Source organism: Pleurodeles waltl, chromosome 8 (assembly GCF_031143425.1).
Source record: "Pleurodeles waltl isolate 20211129_DDA chromosome 8, aPleWal1.hap1.20221129, whole genome shotgun sequence".
Classification (NCBI taxonomy): domain Eukaryota; kingdom Metazoa; phylum Chordata; class Amphibia; order Caudata; family Salamandridae; genus Pleurodeles; species Pleurodeles waltl.
Genome location: NC_090447.1, coordinates 99,022,862 through 99,045,504, shown reverse-complemented (window position 1 = coordinate 99,045,504; position 22,643 = coordinate 99,022,862). Strand labels below are relative to the sequence as shown.

General features: G+C 45.3%; 1 protein-coding gene across 1 annotated transcript in view; it reads right to left on the bottom strand.

The window, feature by feature from the left end:
* Positions 1–22,643, bottom strand: part of C2CD3 (C2 domain containing 3 centriole elongation regulator) — a 348,142-nt gene that overhangs the window by 226,228 nt on the left and 99,271 nt on the right. The window contains exon 19 of the mRNA XM_069203824.1: positions 19,915–20,087. Coding sequence (XP_069059925.1) covers positions 19,915–20,087 — 173 coding nt within the window. The remainder of the gene's footprint in view (positions 1–19,914; positions 20,088–22,643) is intronic.

Sequence of the window (22,643 nt, the reverse complement as noted above, 5' to 3'; positions counted from 1 at the left end):
CAAAGTGAAAACCACCATTCACCACCCCTGTGTCAGCCTGTGTGCAACACCTTGAGTGTTGTTAACAAATCAGGGACAGATGACCCTTCGAGGTCCATGTGGTGCTCCTTCTGGACTGTTTCTTCTATTAAGTGTGGTCTTTTTGTTGGAACCTTGCATCTGTGAAGGGTGATCATCCGAAGCTGTGTGTCGATACACTCAATCTGCTGCCTTTCTTCTGTGAAAAGAGATCATGTGCAGCCCGAGTGTTGATATCCTACATCTGTTCTTTTCTTCTGTGAAAAGCGATCATGTGCAGCCCGAGTGTTGATATCCTACATCTGTTCTTTACTTCTGTGAAAAGAGATCATGTGCAGCCCGAGTGTTGATATCCTGCATCTGTTCTTTTCTTTTGTGAAAAGAGATCATGTGCAGCCCGAGTGTTGATATCCTGCATCTGTTCTTTTCTTTTGTGAAAAGAGATCATGTGCAGCCCGAGTGTTGATATCCTACATCTGTTCTTTTCTTCTGTGAAAAGCGATCATGTGCAGCCCGAGTGTTGTGCGTCTGTTCTTTTCTTCTGTGAAAAGAGATCATGTGCAGCCCGAGTGTTGATATCCTATGTCTGTTCTTTTCTTTTGTGAAAAGAGATCACGTGCAGCTTGTGTGTTGATATACTGCATCTGTTCTTTTCTTCTGTGAACAGCGATCATGTGCAGCCCGTGCGTGGATATCCTACATCTGTCCTTTACTTCTGTGAACAGCGATCATGCGTAGCCCGTGTGTTGATATCCTATGTCTGTTCTTTTCTTTTGTGAAAAGAGATCACGTGCAGCACGTGTGTTGTGCATCTGTTCTTTACTTCTGTGAACAGCGATCATGCGTAGCCCGTGTGTTGATATCCTGCATCTGTTCTTTTCTTTTGTGAAAAGAGATCATGCGCAGCCCGAGTGTTGTGAGTCTGTCCTTTTCTTCTGTGAACAGCGATTATGTGCAGCCCGTGTGTTGTGCGTCTGTCCTTTTCTTCTGTGAACAGCGATTATGTGCAGCCCGTGTGTTGTGCGTCTGTTCTTTTCTTTTGTGAAAAGAGATCATGTGCAGCCCGTGTGTTGATATCCTATGTCTGTTCTTTTCTTCTGTGAAAAGAGATCATGTGCAGCCCGTGTGTTGTGCGTCTGTTCTTTTCTTTTGTGAAAAGAGATCATGTGCAGCCTGAGTGTTGATATCCTATCCTACATCTGTTCTTTACTTCTGTGAAAAGAGATCATGTGCAGCCCGTGTGCTGATATCCTACATCTGTTCTTTACTTCTGTGAAAAGAGATCATGTGCAGCCCATGTGTTGATATCCTACATCTGTTCTTTACTTCTGTGAAAAGAGATCATGCGTAGCCCGCGTGTTGATATCCTACATCTGTTCTTTCCTTCTGTGAAAAGAGATCATGTGCAGCCCGAGTGTTGATATCCTGCATTTGCAGGCTTTCCTCTGCTGTTTAGGTATTGCACTTTGTAAAATGCATACCATGAAACAGGCGCTTCACTAACTTAAGGAACTTGTTCACTTACGTTAGTTCAAGCCCTTCCACAGACTAACTTGTGATACGCCAATCAGAGCTTAATGGCAGTGCCTTAAACTTCTTTCTAATCATCATGCGTGCTACATTAATGATAAATCAAGATCTTATTTATTTTGTTAAAAAAAAAAAAATACCATTGCCTAGATAGTCTCCTTACAACACACGAGACATGAGCAACATGAAGAACATCTCCTACCTCACACCACTCTTCATGAACAAGCCTTGACGGTTTGAATGTGCTGTCCACTAAAAGTCAAATCTTAAAGAGGAACTGCTCGGCAATTCAGGGAGGTGATCATAGCATGAGGTTCCTGTGTTTCCAAAAGACAGCAGCAATACCTGTGATGACGTCTGCCTAACTGCTCGAGTCACAAAGGCCTTGGAGAAATGGCCTGACAATGTGGAACCCAAAGGCCAACCAAAAATCAATATAGACATTGTATTAGGCTCTGTCTCTGTAACCCATAACCAGTGATAGTTATTTACAAAATTGATTTACTGTGAATTAAGAGGAGAGTAAGACACACATTAAGAGACCCTTGTACCTTTATTTTTTTATATATACTTGCAAAGGAATGTCTGGCACAAAAAGTAAACTAAACACATTGAATAATCCAGTGGTTGAGGTAAATCTAAAGGCTAATCACACAAAGAAATACAAAGGCCAACGTAGCTCCAATCACTTAGTAAACATTTCTGGATTGTACCGAAGCCAATGAAAGAGGTCTTGAACAGACACAATTATCCACAAACTTCGAGCCACAAGACTTCCAAGTGAAATGGAAGCTTGATCATGTAGATCTTGTGAGGGCATGCAAAACCAGAATCTAAGCAAGAGTCACAACCTTTCATTTGATCAGGGCAAGGAACGACTTCAGATTAGCACCTTCAAGTTCCTTCTTTTCTTACTTATGAATGTTGGAGACGGGCTGATCCATACCTCGCCACCCTTTTTCGCTTCTTTAACTACATTGTGGGGACCCAGCCCTTGCAAGAGACCATAACCAGATCAAACTTCTTGAGGGTTCCAAACAACTCTTCCCTGACACAATTGCTTCTTGTTGGAAAAAGACCAGGACAACTGGATTACGGAAAAAGTAAGTGTTAACTACAGGTCTTTGGCAAAATAAGTTCTGATGTCCAATTATACCTGAAATTGTACTCAGTTTTAGAAGGCAATGTTCTGTATTAATTTTTCTATTCCTAGCGTGCAGACTATGGCAGGTACTCAGTAAGGGAAGGTAGGTAAGGTAAAGGTTTATTGCTTAGTTACTTAAAACCATAACAAAACGGTAAAAATACGCAAACACTTAAAAAAAATATTGGTGATGTAGCTGAGTCCTCATCAATGGATTATGCGCATTCGCCAATCATTTCGATATGCGCTCCATAGGAGCTTGTTTTTAAAATATAATGAGAGGTAGCTGCTTAAGGCTTAGCTTGCTCCAGTGTTAGTAGAGCATTGCTTGATACCATTAGAGTCCATTGTCAGGCACTGGCTGTGCACTATCCTCCTGTGAGATGCAGGGTGAGTGGTGCTGTTTTGTTAAATGCTGCTTTTGTGTCACCAGCGAAAGAAACTTCACTAAAGCACAGTTCAGCTGCAGGTTTCCAGATGCAAAGCACGCCATTACTGCTTGTCACCACTTTCATTAAATTTATTCTTTAGTAGGACTTTTCGTTCTGGTACAAGACGGTTGCATGAGCAGAGGACATACAGGAAATCTTCTGTGTCCTTACCACACAGGCGGCAGATAGAGTTGGCTACGTCCCTCAGCCCAGGGGCTGCATTTAAAGCAAGTGGTAAGAGCCCAAGATAATACTTTAAGAATTGCTCCATTGTTTTTCTCACGAAGCCCTGGCCTAGACATGACTGTGGTGCCAGAGACGTGTAGGTGTGCAAAGTCATCCATGCATGAGAGCTCAGTGAGAAGGCTGCTTTTTCCTCCAGTAGTGAATTAAGCCTAATTGATTTCTCCGCTGCTTTCTTAAAGGTGATGCGCTGGATTGGGGTCCTCCAAAGATCAGTGAGCCCTGCCTTCTTAAGTGAATCGTCTAAGTAGGTACTGAATGGGGAGGTGTTCTTGCGGTCAAGCTCTTGCCACATATAGAAATTGAGGGTATCCAGGGTGGCAGCACGGGCTTTGCTCCAGAAGTTTATATATGCACCGCGTCGTACCAAGGATTGATTAAGTAGGCCAAACGCCAGTCTCAATTGGGCGGGCAAGGTGAAACTGGGGATGTTGAAGATCATTCTGTTAACTTTGCTCACTGCTTGGTTTAAGGTGTCTGCATCTCTGCCTCTTTGTTCTTCACTCCCGTATGTTATTGTGGGCATGAGCTTGGCTTTTGGCACTTTTAGGAGGGGGGGTGTATGATGGCCCATTCAGGAGGGTTTTTAGTCTTTTTAAGGATAGTGCTATGGCTAGACTTTTTCCCAATAGGCTTTTACTTTGATGCACGAAGTTCCCTGATTTGTCAAGGACGACTCCATGATATTTGTACTTGTCTGTTGGAACAAGTCGTGTCACACCCCAAAATCATGCCCTCAAGGGTGCCTTTGATCTGATTGACAATGTACATGTTTTTCCAAAGTTTGCTGTCAAGGCACTAGTGTTTGAGTAATGTTGAGTAGCGTTTAATAGTCTCTGAAGGCCTATTTCCGTATGGCTGATCAATACGAGGTCATAAGCGTATATGAGGCACAGTAGTTCCAGCTCCCAGAGTTTTGTAGGGGGTGTGAGTCTGTGAGGGTGAGTGAGCCCGCTAAGTCTGCTAAGTATAGATTGAACAGTGTGGGGGCCAAAACACACCCCTGTTTTAAACCTTTGGTGGTTGGAATCTGCCTTGAAAAATGGGTGCCTGTACCCAGTTTTATCTGGACCCATGTGTCCGAATGAAGGGCTATTATCAGGCGTAGTAGTGGATATGGAAGCCCCCAGGCTTCAAGCTTCTTCCACAAGAAGTTGCTGTCCAGATGGTCAAATGCAGCCTTGAAGTTGACAAAGCATAGGTCGAGCTGATGTTTCAGTGTTATAGCTTTGTCGATTAAGAGAGCAATGGCCATGATGTTCATGATGGTGCCAGTCTGGTTAGAAAATCCTGTTTGGATCATGGGGATTATTTTCTTTTCAGTAGTCCATGCAAGCAGATGATCCAATAACAGACCTGCAATGTACTTTGCGTCATTGTCAATTAAGGCAATCTTACGATAGCTATTGGGGAGCGACCTATCCCCAGTTTTAAAGATGGGGGAGATTATGGACCCCTTCCAGGACTGTGGAATTGCTCCTGTCAGACCTATTTCCAGGTAGAGCAAAAATCTTTTCCCAGAAGGGTCTGTTATGCTTGAAAACTGCAGGAGGAAGACCGTTCGGGCCCGGGGCACTCTCTCTTCTGCCATTGGTTATATCATTTTTTATAGTGACAGAGTCAGTGAGTAGTGTAGGCGTGGTCTTTAATACTCCATCCCATTACACATACAAAATGACAACTCCTGCTATCCTCAATGGATGCATGAGCCGAGACTAATACAGATCCATGTTTTGTTATCTAAATAAACTCAGAACATTTTAGAGGACTTAAAGAACGAGTTACTTACCTTCGGTAACGACTTTTCTGGTGGATACATTAGCTACCTGTAGATTCCTCACCTAATGAATACTCCCATGGCGCCAGCATTCAACGGAAATCTTCTTCCTAGCTTCTGCACGTCGACGAGGACGTCACATTTGCCCACGCGACGCCGTCTGACGTCATACAGGCAATAAGAGGTCCTCGCTGACGTGCCGACGTCAGTACCAACATTTTTTACGTGCCTGAGAACAATAATCCAATGCAATGAAAGATAAAGGCAACATCTCTTAACATTGTAAACTACACATCATTGCAAGAAGATGGCTATAGATTTAATATAACCTTCTTTTTTTTTTTTTTAAATCAATACATATATACACTAAATATGTATAAACAAAAATAAATATATATACAAATATCCATATATACATAATCTATTGCAGCCCTAAAGACCAAGAGGAGCACACTCAAGGATTATTCGGTGAGACCAAAAAGGCAACGGGGAGGCAGGTGGGACCGTGAGGAATCCACAGGTAGCTAATGTATCCACCAGAAAAGTCGTTACCGAAGGTAAGTAACTTGTTCTTCTGATGGATACAACTACCTGTGGATTCCTCACCTAATGAATAGAGTCCCAAAGCAGTACCTCGCCCGGTGGTGGGTGCCTGTATGGTCAAACCAAGAAATCCTGCAGCACTGACCGTGCAAAATGGCCATCCCTTCTGACCTCAGAGTCCAAGCAGTAATGCTTCGCAAAAGTGTGAAGGGACGACCAAGTTGCGGCCTTGCAGATGTCGACCACAGGAGCACCTCTAGCCAAGGCCGAAGTGGCCGACTTAGCCCTGGTGGAATGAGGTCTAATACCATCAGGAGGATCCTTCTTTGCTAAAGAGTAACACATTTTAATGCAAAGAACAACCCACCTGGAGAGTGTTCTCTTGTGGACTGCCTTTCCTCTCCTCTTGCCCACGTATCCGGTGAAAAGCTGATCATCCAGCCTGAAATCCTTCGTTCTGTCTATGAAGAAGCTTAACGCCCTCTTTGGGTCCAAGCGATGAAGTCTCTCTTCTTCCTTTGAAGGATGAGGCGGAGGATAGAACGTGAACAGAGTAATTGTCTGAGCCAAATGGAAGGGTGAAACAACCTTCGGAAGGAAAGCAGCCTTGGTCCTCAACACCACCTTATCCCCATAAAAAGTTGTATAAGGGGGTTTTACCGATAAAGCCTGCAACTCACGCACTCTCCTTGCAGATGTTATGGCCACCAGGAAAACTGTTTTAATAACTAAGAACCTCAAGGGGCAAGAATGCATAGGCTCAAAAGGGGACCCCATAAGGAAAGTCAGGACAAAGGACAAATCCCATTGAGGCATAACGAAAGGTTTTGGAGGGTATTTATTCATAAGGCCCTTCAAGAATCTAAGTACTATAGGAGATTTAAATAACAATGGTTGGTCTGGAAGACAAATGAAGGCTGATAAGGCAGACAAGTAACCTTTAATAGTAGCCACTGCACAACCTTTGTGCGCTAAAGACAAAGCAAAAGATAAAACATCTGACAAATGAGCACGTAAGGGATCAATCTGTCTCTCTCCACACCATACCACAAATTTAGACCACCTATAAGCGTAGATAGTTTTAGTGGAGTGTCGTCTGGCCGCTAAGATAACATCCACTACATCAGGTGGGAGAGAGAAGGAACTCAGGTTGCCCCGTTCAATCTCCAGGCATGTAGGTGCAGACTCTGGAGGTTGGGGTGTAAAACCTGCCTCTGCGACTGCAAGAGGAGGTCTGCCCTGAGAGGGAGACGGAGCGGAGGGCACAGTGAGAGTTGGAGAAGGTCGGAATACCACACCCTCCTTGGCCAATCCGGAGCTATTAAGATGACTTGGGCCCGGCTTTGGCGAATTTTCCTCAATACTCGAGGAATCAAGGGTATGGGGGGAAACGCGTAAAGCAACTGGTCGCACCAGGTTCTCTGAAACGCGTCCCCCAAAGCCCCCTGCACCGGATACTGGAGGCTGCAGAATAACAGACAGTGCGAATTCTCCCGGGTGGCAAACAGATCTATCCGAGGAACCCCTCACAACTGGAAGATTAGACGGACTTGATCTGGATGGAGACGCCACTCGTGATCGGCCGAGAAATGGCGACTGAGACCGTCCGCACGTACATTCAAGACTCCGGCCAGATGATTTGCTACCAAGCAAATCTGATGCTCCTTTGCCCAGGACCATAGTCGAAGAGCTTCTCTGCAGAGAAGGTACGACCCTACTCCTCCCTGTTTGTTTATATACCACATCGCGGTAGTATTGTCCGTCAGGACCTGAACCGACTGACCGCGAAGGGATGGGAGGAAATCCTTGAGAGCCAGACGTACAGCCAACAACTCCAACAGATTGATATGAAAAATCTGTTCCTCTGGAGACCAAAGCCCTTTGATCTCCAGATCCTCCATATGAGCTCCCCACCCTAGAGTGGAAGCATCCGTTATGACCGTGGTCACTGGTGGCGACTGCGTGAACGGCCTTCCTTGGGAAAGATTGTCGCCCGCAATCCACCACTTCAAGTCCGTAGCAGCATCTCTGGAGATCTTGACAGAACCTTCGAGGTCTCCTTTGTGTTGAGACCACTGCCTTCGGAGGAACCACTGAAGAGCCCTCATGTGCCAGCGAGCATGCGTGACCAACAGTATGCAGGAGGCAAACAGACCGAGCAGACGAAGGACCATGAGGACTGGAACGACCGCTCCACTTCGAAACATTGGAACCAACTCCTGAATATCTTGAATGCGCTGAGGCGGAGGAAAGGCTCAATCCAATGTTGTATCCAATACTGCCCCTATGAACAGGAGGTGTTGAGAGGGCTCTAGGTGAGACTTGGGCACGTTCACGGAAAAGCCCAGATCGAACAACAACTGGGTTGTCGACTGTAGATGATGCAACACAAGCTCCGGGGACTTGGCTTTGATCAACCAGTCGTCTAGGTAAGGGAATACTGCTATCCCCTTCCTTCTGAGCTCTGCCGCAACCACCGACATCACCTTCGTGAAGACTCGAGGTGCTGAAGTAAGACCAAACGGGAGGACCGCAAACTGATAGTGCTGCGACCCCACCACAAAACGGAGATACTTCATGTGCGACTTGAGAATCGGAATGTGAAAATAAGCATCCTGCAAGTCGACAGACACCATCCAATCTCCCTTGTTCAACGCCAAAAGCACCTGAGCTAGGGTCAGCATCTTGAACTTTTCCTGTTTGAGGAACCAATTCAAAATCCTCAGGTCCAGGATTGGTCGCAATCGACCATCCTTCTTGGGAATCAGGAAGTACCTTGAGTAACAACCTTGCCCCTTTTCCTGCTCTGGAACCAACTCCACCGCGCCCTTTGAAAGGAGGACTTGAACCTCCTGTTCTAACAACAGGAGGTGTTCTTTTGAACAATAAGATGGGCGGGGTGGGAAAGGGAAGGGTGTAGCCTTTTCCCACAATGCTGGTAACCCAAGTGTCTGATGTGATAACTTCCCACTTGTGAAGAAAATGCAGTAACCTTCCCCCTACAGGAGAGGAGTGAGTGGGAATTGGTGGAAGCCTAAGGCTGCTTCCCCTGCTGCACCCCTCCAGAGGACGAGGAAGAGGCAGAGTGCTGCTGAGAGGCTCCCCTGGTACGGACCCTACCCCTCCCTCTAATTGATCTAAAGGTGAGAGACGAGGTAGGTTGTTGGAATCTCCCCCGAAAGGAAGAGGAGGATGAGCCACGACCAAATCCTCGAAACCTCCTAAAAAACCTGGAGGAGGCAGAAGAAGCGGCTTGCAGTCCTAATGACTTGGCCGTGGCCCTGCTCTCTTTAAACCTCTCCAAGGCCGAATCCGCTTTGGCACCAAAAAGTTTGTCCCCATCAAACGGGAGGTCCAACATGGTCGACTGCACGTCCGAAGAGAACCCTGAGTTGCGAAGCCAAGCCTGTCTTTTTGCAACCACCGCCATGCCCATCGCTCTAGCCACTGAGTCAGTTGTATCCAACCCAGATTGGATAACCTGGGTTGCAGCAGCCTGAGCATCCGACACGATATTCAAGAGTCCTTGAGGAAGCTCCGTATGCGATGATGTGATCTCGTCCATAAGAGCATAGATGTACATCCCCAAGATACATGTAGCGTTGGTGGACTTCAACGCCATGCTACAAGACGAAAATACTTTCTTCGACTGTGAGTCCAACTTTTTGGAGTCTCTGTCCCCCGGCACGGTTGGAAAAGATCCAGGTGCAGATCTAGCAGAACAGGAAGCCTGGACCACCAAGCTCTCCGGCGTAGGGTGTCTGGACAGAAAGCCAGGGTCAGATGGTGCAGCCCGATACCTCCTGGCCACAGACCTATTAACAGCCGAGGAAGATACCGGCTTCTTCCAGACCTCCAATACCGGTTCAAGCAAAGCCTCGTTAAATGGTAAAAGAGGCTCTGCCGCAGTAGAGGCCGGATGTAAGTCCTCAGTTAGTAAATTTTGTTTCGCCTCAGCCACCGGCAAAGGCAGTTCGAGGAAGTTAGCCGCCTTCCTTATTACAGCATGAAAAGTGGCTGCCTCCTCAGTATACTCCCCTGGAGATGACAAGTCCCACTCAGGGGAAGTATCAAGGCCACTAGCTGTATCCAGTCCATGAAGACCCTCGCCAGAGTCCTCAATTTCTCCTTCCTCCAGGACCCGTTGATATTCCTGTTCCTCCAAGAGACGGAGAGCACGTCTCCTAGAATGTAACCTCTCCTCAATACGCGGCGTCGACATGGCATCTGCAGAAGTCGAGGAACGACGCCGATCGCCGGATCCATCCGACGCCATGTCAGGCGCCACAGGAAGCTTCGAAGCGTTGACGAGCTAGGAGCCGGATGAAGAGAGGTGCGTCTCGGAGTCTCAGATGGTCCTGACGGGGTCACTGGCCGAAACCCCGAAGTTGATGGAGCCGAAACCTCTGGGGCCGAAACCTCTGGCGCCACCGGAGCCGACACCGGCACCGAGCCCACATTCCCCAAGGAGAGAAAGGGCATGAAGGGTGCTGGCCGTAGCGGCGCCGGAGCACCCAAGCTGAAAGCCAACGGGCCCGAAGGACCAGTCGGAGCACTGCCTGGAGCCATCTGCTGGAAGATGGTAAACATTGCATTTAAAAATGCGGTATTATTGGCTCAGGGGCCGGGAAAGCCGGATACTGGGGTGCCTGGATCGAAGGCGACCCCGACGCCGGCCTCGACGTCTGCGACGCCGGAGAGAACACCTGAGGCTGTGGCACCTCAACCACTGAAGACGCCCAGGCGAAGTCGGCGAAGCCGGAGAAGGCAACGGCGTCGATGGATGTGGAGTGACTGTGGGACTGACCTCCCAAGTCTTCCGACGCCGAGCCGACGGCGGCCTCGATCGAGACCTCTCCTTGCTCGAATGGCGCCGTGAGTCCCGACGGCGCCGGGAGTCTCGATGACGCCGATGAGACTTCGGCGAGGAGGACTTTCTATGATGCCTCTTCTCCTTTCTCTTCGACTTCGCCATAAAGAGTTTGGCTTCACGCTCCTTTAGGGCTTTCGGATTCATGTGTTGACATGAATCACATGTGGCCACGTCGTGGTTGGAACTTAAGCACCACAAGCAGTCCGAATGTGGGTCAGTAACGGACATCTTGCCCCCACACTCCCGACAGGGCTTGAAACCAGACTTCCTCTGAGACATAGTAACCCCAGAGAAAAAACATGCAGCAGAAAAACACACTGTAACTTCGAAAGCAACAGTAGCTCCCTCGAAGATAACCGTTTCGAATGGCACGGAAAAAAGGGAACTGACGTCGGCACGTCGGCGAGGACCTCTTATTGCCTGTATGACGTCAGACGGCGTCGCGTGGGCAAATGTGACGTCCTCGTCGACGTGCAGAAGCTAGGAAGAAGATTTCCGTTGAATGCTGGCACCATGGGAGTATTCATTAGGTGAGGAATCCACAGGTAGTTGTATCCATCAGAAATTATTTTACAGACACCTGGGAGGTGCTGGGATCCCCTGCTGTGAAACATCCCAAGCTGATAAAAAGTAAAACAAGTTTCCCTTAGGGTAACTGTAACGTTCCACAGATTACTCAGTTAGAACCATCTAAAGGCATCTGGGCAGCAATTCATCAATGAGGGTCTTGATGCTGCTCAACACAGGAGGTGTCTACAATGGACATCTGATCAAATCACAAAATGCTCAAGTTCTGCTTCAAAGTCCAGCTAGTAATACTTTCTGAACACGAGCTGCTGCCTGATAAGTGTTTGAAATTCGCACTCTCCTCATGCATGCATACTCCTCATGCATGCATACTCCTCATGCACTCCCAGTGATAAAGTCCAGATCCCTTATGGATTACCTTCGTGAGCAATCATAGGCTATAACAGTGCTCAAAACAGTGTGCCTGAACAATGCCGTCCTGCCACTGCAAGTACTGAAAAACCTCCTGATGGGGGTCAGCAATCCTGTATCCTTCAACATTTCCACATAGAGTCTCAATGCTGTCCTACAAATGAAAAAATGAAAACAATCCTCTGGGTTCCATGAATACAGAAGCAGGTGAAGGGTAAAGAGGTCAGTATTTGGTGCAAGATGGAATTTGATGATAACCTTTGGAAGAACAGAGGACAGAACCATAAGGATGCTCTCCCTCAAATGATGAAAGCACAGGGATTCTTCTCCAAAATAGGATAGCTCTTTTACTTTTCCTCAAAGTAAGTGCCGCCAGGAAAAACCTTAAGTGCCCTATGGACATGAGCGACAGCCGGACAAATTTAAAATAGAGAAGTCCCAACAATGAACACAAGTGTGTAGGTCCAACTAGCACCTCAAAAAAGAGCTAACCAGATAGAGATTCTACAAAAGGGGCAAAGATAGCTGCAGGCAGAAATTAGTTCTACACATCTTTCCAACCATAAAGAACAATTGGACCTGTGTGCCAGATTCAGAATTAATGCTACAATGTTCACTAAAGCACAAGCTACTTACCTTCGGTAACACCTTATCTGGTAGGCGGTAGTCTGGATCCGGAGACTTTTCTTCAGCAGTACCCCTTGGTGCCGTTAGGCGGCGTCGATCGGCTCCTCATCCCTCATTGGCCACACTGGATAGGACGTTGTGGTGTGCTGATGTCCGTGTTTCTTTTCACAACTTTCCACACCAGAAGACAAGAGCCGTAAAGAAACTGACTACTGGTGCATTAAAACTAAAGCCTTGAAAGGAGAGTCCAAGCCCCAAGAAATCAGTTCGCAGAGCTGGGAGGATGGGTGGGTCGGTAAGCAATCTGCAACTAGATATTGTCTCTACCTCTTAAGACGTTACCGAAGATAAGTTACTTGCCCATCTGATAGAGACATCTAGTTGCAGATTCTTTACCTTAGAATAGACATCCAAGCAATACCATCCCTGGAGGAGGGTCTGCAAACTAAGATCATACTAGGAAGTCCTGCACAATAGAACAAGAAAAAGTGCCTGTCCCTGAGGACATGACTGTTCAGGCAGTAGTGTTTCATAAATGTGTGCAGAGATGCCCATGTTGCTGCCTGACCGACGTCAAGGACTGGAACTCCAGTTGCTAATGCAGTGGTTGCAGCTTTAGTTCTGGTAGAATGAGCACACAAACCCTTAGGGGGTTGCTTCCTAGCCAGTGCGCAGTACATTTTAATGCAGAGTACGACTCATCTGGAGATGGTTCTCTTCTGCATTGCCCAGCCTTTCTTTGCACCCACATAACCAACAGAGTTGATCATCCACCCAGAACTCTTTGGTACGATCCAGGTAAAATGCCATTGCTCTTTTTGGGTCCAGCGGTGGAGCATCTCCTCTTCCTTAGAAGGATGTGGGGGTGCGTAAAAAGTAGGCAAGATGATGGAGCGGTCTACAGGGAAGGGCACAACCACTTTTGGCAGAAAGGAGGCCCTAGTGAGAAGCACCACTTTGTTAGGATAGATGGAAAAGTAGGGCTGCTTAGATGACAATGCCTGCAGCTCACTCACCCTGCCGACAGATGTAATGGCCACAAGGAAGGCTGTTTTCAAAGTGAGAAGCCTGAGCGGTATCTGGGGAGATATACAGTCCACTGGCTTCACCCAAGTCTGTACGCCGGTCCATGATGCCTTGGAGCTGGTATTTCAAAGGGTCCGGCGACCCCTCCCATTCCTCACCGTAACTTAGCCCATAGGAAAAGGGCTCAGGATCCGACATAGGAGGCAAGGCTCCTGTCGGCGCCAGCGTCAGCGCCATATGACGCCCATCTGGCTCTGTGTCACAGGCGCCAATGAGAATGCGGACAATGCTGCCCAGGGTCACGGGCGGTGCCAGGAGTGTCGGTGAAGGTCGAAGTGGTACGCAGGTGCCGGTGCAAAACCAGGAATAAATCTATGGGCGCTTCTCGGAGCCGAGGCTGAAGCCGTTGTGTGGAACACAAAGGGCCCCTTCTGAATCTGCGGGGCCCAAATGCAGACCAACATTGCCGGACTGCTAAAAAATGAAGTGCATAGCCTCATAAAACTCTTTTAGTTGGGCAGGAGTCGCTTCGGCTCCTTAAAACCCGGGGCGGCACAGAGCCGGTCCCAGACACAGGCTCCGCAGAGAGAGGCCTACAGCAATAATACACCCGCTCCCTCGTCAGCTGACGGACAAGGGGAAGTTGAAGAATGTTTGGTCTTCTTCAACGTATTATGCCTCAACTTACCTGATCGTCCCGAGGACTTGGAGTGGGATGACGATGAGGGGGAACTCCACGACCAATCCAGAGACCTTCCTCTCGACCGAGAACATGACTTGCGTGGAGTCAAGCGCAGGGCCACCATCAGCTTTAGAGGCCGCTTCCTTAAAGCCTTCGGATGTATGTCCCAACACTCAGAGCATGACTTTGGGTTGTGGTCGCGCTCCAGGCACCAAAGGCACACAAGGTGCATATTCGTCATGGACATCGCCAGATGGAAGGACCCGCAGAGCTTGAAACCGGACTCCCCGGAAGACGTCCCTCAACGCACCAGGATTGACAACTCGAAAAACCTTCAACAAAAAGTAAAAAAAGACTAGTCAAAAAATGGCTGAGGGGTAGCTCTCTTCGGATCAGCGTTGGATGGCTTGGAAAGAGAAGAACTGACATCAGAGGGCCGAGTTGGCACCTATATAGGACCCACAATGTGATATCTGGCACGGACGATGCCGATGACAGACGCAGAGCTGATCGACGTCACCTAATGGAACGCAGCGGTATTGCTCGAGAAAAATCTCTGGATCTAGACTGATGCCTGGGGAAATTCTAAGGTAAGGAATCTGTAACTAGTTGTCTCTATCAGATTAAACATTTAGAGTGAAAAATAAGTAATTATTGAGTCAAGACAATCAATTAGCAGAGGTTGCACTTTTCCTGTTAAGCACTATTTAACTAATATTTAGCACATCCCAGAATACACTGTTTTTGTAGAGGGATGTCTATCCACCAGAACCATCTTCTCTGCCTCATGATAACAATAGGAGGAAGTTGAAAATTCATTTGATTTTGCTGTGACTAGTTTATAAAAACTTATAAATATGAAATTCTACAATGCTTTACCTCGCTGGCGGGAAGCTACATACTGCTGTTTGTATTTGGTCATTAATAACTAAATATTTTTATGCATGCAACTTTCTATTGTCGTAATCCTTTTCACATCTAATCAGTTATGTTGGCATTTGTTTGTTTAAGTACACTATATAATTCATTCAAATTGGTGTTGGTGCTTTATTGTGACGCAGGCAGTGGCTCCTCAGCTTCAGTTCCAGCACAATGCGACAGAAGGATCTTCCACGGCTTCTACTCAGGGCAGACACTGACATCAAGAAGATCAGTACAACAAGTTCTAGTTCACTAATCTGGAGAAATCAGGATTATCCATGCCCTCTGATATCTGATTCTGGGTAAAACAGTGAATGGCAGGAAGTCACTGGCCAATGAAAGCGTTAAACCCGACACAATATATTGCACAGAGTGAATACAGCTAATTGACCCTGTTGGCAAAGCAATTCTCCAGTTAGCGAAGATACTAGTCAGCGCTTTACTGTTAACCTGCCATTATTGGTTGCTGAACAACATTATGCTTAGAGTGTCTGATATCACTTTATACTCTTATTGGGGGTGCTGCCGCTATCCAAGATGATCCGTCCTGGTCCCAAAACCAAAGCTGCCACCGGCAAGGATTCCTTTTTTTATTACTAAAATGCATTGCGATTAATCTGTACATCAGGACCTGCTCCTGATGACTCTCAACCAGAGGAAGAAAAGCTATTAACGTTAAGAGGATAGAACAGTGAAAAAGATCCTTTCCTCAAGGATTCTAGAATCACAAAACCAAATCCAGATTCACAATCAAGTATTGGGCAAAGGGACAGGAGCTCACACAAGGTTAATAACAGCCTTGCTTAAAAAAAAAAGCACTGCCAATGCCAATAGGCCCTGCCTTTGGGATCTATTGGCTTTGCCAATGGTTTTGAGAGATTCCGTACAGCCTGCGCAATGCTGCTCATCATGTTGAAAGTGGAGGGAAAAAAGCCTCTGCTTTGATGCAGAAGGGTCATTTTGTAGGCATACACACTAAGCATGTGGTTGAATACTAAATGACGCAGGCACTTTTTTTTTATTTAGCGAACCGAGTTGGACTGGAAAATAAGAAGTAAAAGACAGCAGCACGAAAACAGTTTTATTGTAAAGGGGTGTGGAATTAAAACATTGGGCAGAGGAGCGGAAGCATCATGATGGGTGCAGGTGGTGAGAAGCAAAACGGAGGTTGGGGGTGGTTGGAAGCAATATGAAGTGTGGTGGAAGCAACACAAAGGGCAGAGGGAGAAGTACACAACAAAGAGCAATTGGAACGTGGAGGGGAGGGAGAGAAGCAAACAGGTGAGAGAGAAATGTGAAGCTGGGGTGAGAAGCACACAGGGAAGAAACCAACACAGGGGAGAGACACACAAGGTTTAGAGTATCAGAGACGGGGAGAAGCATACAGGCGAGAGAGAGTTACACGGAGTGTGGTGGAGATGGGGGAAGAGAAGTTCATGAGGTAAACAGCTGCAAAACACAAGCATTCTCAAGGAGTGCTTAACAATGAGAAATTGGGTTGTTGGTGAGCCATGGTCATAGAAAACCATAAAAAGTCATTAAATTAACCTAGGCTTAACCCTGGGTAGCTTGGCACACAAAGCAGTCAGGCTTAACTTAGAGGCAATGTGTAAAGTATTTATGCAACACACAAACAGTAATAAAGAAAAAACACAACAAAAGAAAAATCACAGACCAATTAAGGAAAGTAGAGTACATTTTAATAAATTATTTGACATCAAATGACAAAAATCCAATCAGTAGAACAGGGGTTATGAATTTTTAAGGTTTTGAGTAAAAACTAGTGCCTAAAAGATCAAAGTGCCAACCGCAGACATCTAGTCATGCAAGACTGGGTCAAAGTAAAAAATATGGCCGAAATATCAAACAGCAAATGATAGGGTGATTGTACGGATGTGCCTGTGGACGGCCAAGATGGCTTTGGCGGTGGCATGGAAGAAGCCGACAGCGCCCTCTAGCAAGCAAGACTTTGGCAGGCCCTAACCATGGAACGACTGGAGGATATTCAAAGGGATCAGTTGAAACACTTTGAATACCACTGAGGCCCACTGGTGTCCTTTCTCTCTAGAGGAATCCAACTCGTGGCCTGCCTGGCTTGTACTGTGCACTTCACCTCTTTCAGATATAGAATATCCGTGACCCCGGAGGTCCTGAGCCTCCAAACGAGGAGACCATGACTTATACAAAGTCTGTACTTGGTGATTACCGAAAGATGCTAATAGCTGATACTCATGGTGCATAATGTGTTATCTCTAGTTCTTGTTCGTGTTGGTAAAGAATGTTCTTTCTTTTTCCCCTCCCTTCAATGTAATGACCCAAAATGAATATTAGCTGTAGCATTTACCATTGACACTGAATTGTTGTGGAAACTGTAATCCACGTTAGCACTATATTTTAAGACTACTGTCAATTTCTCGGAGATGGTCTATCGTTCCTTGGTTTATGACGAAACTTTAAAATAGAAAGTTTGACTAAAAAATATGGCCGACCCTGATGGAGCGTAGTTCAGATAAAAGACGTGGATTGGGACTGGTAGGCACTTACGTTTCAGACCTAGAAGAAATTCTGAGACAAAGTGTCTGAGAAGATAAAGTTCAACAGGGCAAGGCTGCAGGAGGTGTCCAAGGAGGAAGCGTGGTCTTGAGATGCCTTTGGAACGAAGTCGCAGTGAAGATTTCTACATGGGCTTGGAAGTCGAATTTTCCCGCAGGATGAGGCAGTGGGCTGTAGCCGAAGACAGTTCCATGGGGTCAGATACCCCTTTGGAAAAGGTTGTTGAAAAAGATTTGCTGCTGCATAGGAAATCATAGCGGGAGAAGCTGCAAAGTCAGTCCGAGCAACAATGCACCTCGGGCGGATGGGATTGCAGGATGGTCCCGGTCTCCTTGTGGTTCCCAGACTAGTTTTTAGTCAAAATGTCTTTAAGACCCCACGCTTGAATTTTGGCTATCTGGACACCTTTAGCAACACTTCCGAGGGTCAAGGACTGGAGGGGGACGACTTGGAGGGCACTCAGGCAGGGTTCAGGTGCAGGTTTAAGATGGGAGAATACTTTTATGTCATGGTGGCTCTGAACAAGCGGCCAGCAAACTACGAGAGTTTGAGGCTTGGCAAGGGGATTTAAATGCCAGGCCTACATGGCAGTGTAAAAATGCATTCAGGTTGCTGTGGCAGGCCTACAGCATGTTTTAAAGTGCTACTTTAGTGTGTGGCGCAATAGGTGCTGCAGGCACACTGGTAGCATTTAATTTACAGATCCGGGGTATATGGCATACCACTCTACACAATACTTGTAAGTAAATAAAATATGCCAATTAGGTATATGCCAATCAAACCATGCTTAGGGGAGTGAGCACAAGCACCTTGGCACTGATTAGCAGTGGTAAAGTGCACAGAGTCCAACGCCCAACAAAAATGAATTTCTGGACCAAAAATGGAAGCAAGTAGGCAAAAGGTTTGAGAGAAGACCATACTAAGGCTGACAAGTATAACATTAACCAAAAAGAAAAAAAGTAAGCAGTGGAAAGATACAAGTAATGAGGCCAAGCTCCAAGAGAGGGACAAAAGGGAGCCCACACAATCTAATTAATAAAAAGGCAGAAATTGAGAGCGATAATAAAGCTAAGCAAGAGTAAGCAATGGGTGGGCTTTAAGCCCATAGCAAGCTGACAAAAGGTATTTTCGTGAACGGACAGCTTGCACAGCCTGCTAGACGAGACCCAACAACTGTGCTACTTTCTTGCTCCCTAAAAGAGGGTAGAAGGCAAAGCCTTCTCCTTTACCATACTGAATACACTATTTACAAATCTTCCTTGGGAGCAAAGCAGAGAAAACTTGTATGTATTGACAGAGAAACTGTGACAGTTCTGACCAATCTGATATTTCTGCACGTTTTGCCAAATGCTGCAATGTTGCCTTTTGTGAGGTATGACAGTTCCTGTTAGCAGAGACAAAAAAAGCACCATAAAAACATTGGCCTATTTTTTCTATTGAGATTGGACATGCACTGCGGAAAATTTCATTTGTTTACCTACAGTTAGAATGCATGGATGTCGATTTTTACTTTATGAAAAAGAGGTGCTCTGAGACCCCGCACATAGACTGAAATATTCTATGTTGATCATTATTACCGAGGATCCCCTGATGCAGAATCTCAATACCTATCAATGACACATCTAAATGGCTAATGGGCAATAGGTGTGCTCTAGGTTTAAGGACACCAACCAATCACGATCATCATACAACTCTCAGAAGGAAGGGCCCTCTCCAGGGCTCCTTTCTTTAACAAGGTAAAACATGTCTATCAAGATGTTTGCATTCGATGCAGGTTTGGAGCTTAGCTCCAAACTATTTTTGTTTTCTGTTGACTCCAAACATTTTCCACAGTTATGTTAAGGAACTATGTCAGCACCGAAAAGGGTGGGATTCAAGCCGTTACGTATCTGCAGGAATCAGATGTCACAGACCCCGAGAGGTGTGCCTTTGGTGCCCAGGCTCAGAACTGAATGGTCTACAATGTCATAGTTGCTCTGGCTGAGTGGTAGAATGTTTCAACGCCCACCAGTAAGCACATCCACAAATGGTAAAAACCACTTTGAATTCACAACTGTTTACTCCATAATACTTCCACTTCTTAGTGTATTTTTTAAATCGTGTTTAGCAGAGTGAGTAAAACTACTAGCTAAAGGTAACAAATATTTCCACAAGAAGATAAAAAAAAAAAGAAATACATTATGCATACAACAGGAAAAACAGAGAAGTTAATTACTGCAATAACAATCATCAATGTTAGGAGGCCAAGGGATCTTCATTACTAAAGTCTTCAAATATAGGATATAATAATTATAGTGTTAGTTCCTAATCTAGGCCATAAGGCCCCTTCCAACTCTGCTGTTCCAGAACACATATTGGCAATGGCTTGAACTGCCCCAAACTGCAATCAAACTTTTAAAAGTCAAGCGAATTTTAAAAGGCCACCATGAACCAATGAAAATGATGGGCGTGGTTAAAAGCCCACAGAGAGATTACAACAGGGGCCAGAGCGCTTGCGTGCTCAACCCTAAAAATGAGGATTCTGGGAGGAGTGGATATGAATCATGCATCAAGTATACATAAAAAACTAGGTAATCCACTGTGCTTGATAAAGGCGTTTCTAATTACCGGAGGAATGTGGATGGGATTCATCAGCCCTCTCAACTCTAGGTGTCAGGGGAAGGTTAAATGTTTGTATTCCCACTTCCTCACGGTGCTGCATGGTCACCATAGCACACAATCTGGACAGAGGTAAAATCCCTTTGGCCACCATCTGGTCTCTGACATTTGGATAATAATACCTGTGATATGAAAAAGGAAAAAAGATTTATAAAGAGTGTTCTTTAAATGTATACTATGCACCAAACCCCTTTATACATTTTAGGACAAGACATTATCAGACATGCCACAAATCTGTTCCCCTAAGATACTCAGATACTTGAAAAAAAAGGCAACCACTAAAGTTAAGTTATTTCTGATAATTAGTCAGAAAATTGTATTGTATTATACATCATATATTAGCATTACTCGATCACACAAAAAACATAAAAGCACACACCTTGCAAAATAGCCCTATAGTAAAACAAATAAAACAAAGCAAGACATTGCAACATTTAAAAATCACCGATAGAAATTCGTGTACATAAAAAAAGAATTATCTTGACTCCCACTGCTGAAAAGATAGATGATTTTCTGTGACATAAAGCCAGTTTAAGAATGATACATACTCTACAACCTACCTCAGAAGAATAAGCATTTGGAAGTGTATCGGAGCAGGTTTAAATATTGTGATTTTAAGACTCTTAAGAACTGGAATTAAACATTTCTGCACTAAAGGTTGGTAAAATGTATTTAAAAAGAAAAATACACAATGTCACATGCTCTGCAGGGAAGATTCGTAAAATGGGCAACTCAAAATGGCAGCAGACTCATACTGGCCCAGGGGAAGACAAATTTGGCATCTAATAGACCCCAGTATAAATCCTGTCAAGAACATTCTATCCCATGTATTAGCCACTGATTCCAGATATGGCTCCATGCCATAGGTGGTTTGGATCAAAATATATTTTTGGGTGTAAGACTTTAATAACTACACCCTATCCCTTTTTCGTTGTCCATGGTGCATGAAACGTTTTCTAAACCAGCTTCTATCTGTTTTGTTCAGGTCAAATGTCTTGAGAAAACTGAAAGCCTACCATGTTTCTTACAAATTGACTTAATCTAACAAAGCCGAGGAACTGGTAACCTAAATGACCGAACACACAGTATACGATAAAGTCTTTGTTGAACAAAGCACAAGCGTTACACCACATTGAACACCGTAATAAGAAAGGAGCTAAGTTGATCTGGTCCTCCAAATAGTCAAAACCAAACACCTAGAGTACAACATAATTAGGACTGCTCATAGGCAGGCCCAGCGTGCACCTAAAGACCCTCTTTTCCTCAATCTGCAAGCAACTGACATTTTAGTATCTCCAAACTCAAACCACTGGTCAGAAGACATTTCCTTTTGTAAACTTCCAATTGCTTTCCTGCCTATAATGGATGATAGATTAAATAATAACCTAACAGACTGCTAAAAATGCTATCTCCTCATAGAAATACAAGGAGCACAAGTACTCGATGAGTCAATGGTAACCCCAAGATAGGGAAACTCATGAGTCTTTGCTGAAGATTTGCCCTTGATGGACAGGCAACGAACGTAAGCTGAGATTATTAGGACCACAAGCCAATATATGTTTTTGATAAATTTGTCTCCAAATTCAGCTAGCCCATAAAGTCTACGAAGACATCCAACAGGATTTTTAGGTCATTAGATGTTCTTGATAGGAGTACAGCAGCGCCTGCATAGAGTAATACAGGCTTGGGCTTGTTCTTAATTACTGCTATGTCCCGGCCCCGGTTGGCCAATGCAGCGTCAAGTCCATTAATATAGTGAAAACTAACTGGGGCCAAAATGCAGCACTGCAGGTTCACCTGACCCAGGCCATATGACTCAGAGCATTCCCCACTTGCACCATACATGACTCAGGCAGAAAAGGGTACTTAGCTGAACGAGTAGTTCTCCAGCATTGTGTCCTTCAGTCGCATGCTTTCAGTATCCCCAGACTTGACATCCGACGATGACCCAAGAATAAATATGATCACATAGGAGAGATACAGGTTGTAACCCAGCAATTATGAATGAAGAGATGTCATGATAGCTAAAAACTGATAATACCAGGCTCTTCAAATTTGTTGAATCAGAAACGCTGGGTAGACATGTACAGTACAAGCACCATCAAAATCACCACAAAACTTCAATAAAGAAACATAATATGGGAGAAGCAGAGTAATCAAGGCAATAAATGCAAACGGCCTACTTATACCTCCATAAAACACATGAACATGTAATGGTCTTTAACAAAGCAATCACTTTCTTTGTTTTAGATGTAATTTTCTGCAGACCATCCTGGAAGAGATGTTTGCACTGGCCAACTTCACTTATATGTTTAACATCTACTAGGCAGATCTGGCAACAGACATTCAAGGGAGAAAAACGCGGGTTGGGGCTTTAGGTTTCATACAATTAGTCAACGTCCCAACCCACAGACTCTAAACATTATTTTCACCTTTTACTTTGGATCAACAACTCCAACCATTGAAAAACACGGTCTAAGCACTCTTTCTGCACACTACCCATATAGTTTATTCACAAAAATGTATTTCTAACTGACCTTTCACCAATGAATCATTGTAGGTTCCAGTATCAAGTGTCTAAACCCAGCTTTTAAAATTAATTCAGTGAGCTAAAAGGGCTGTTTTAATACACACTGTGTCAAAATGTACAACCCAAAATTAAGTGAGTCCTGGATTAG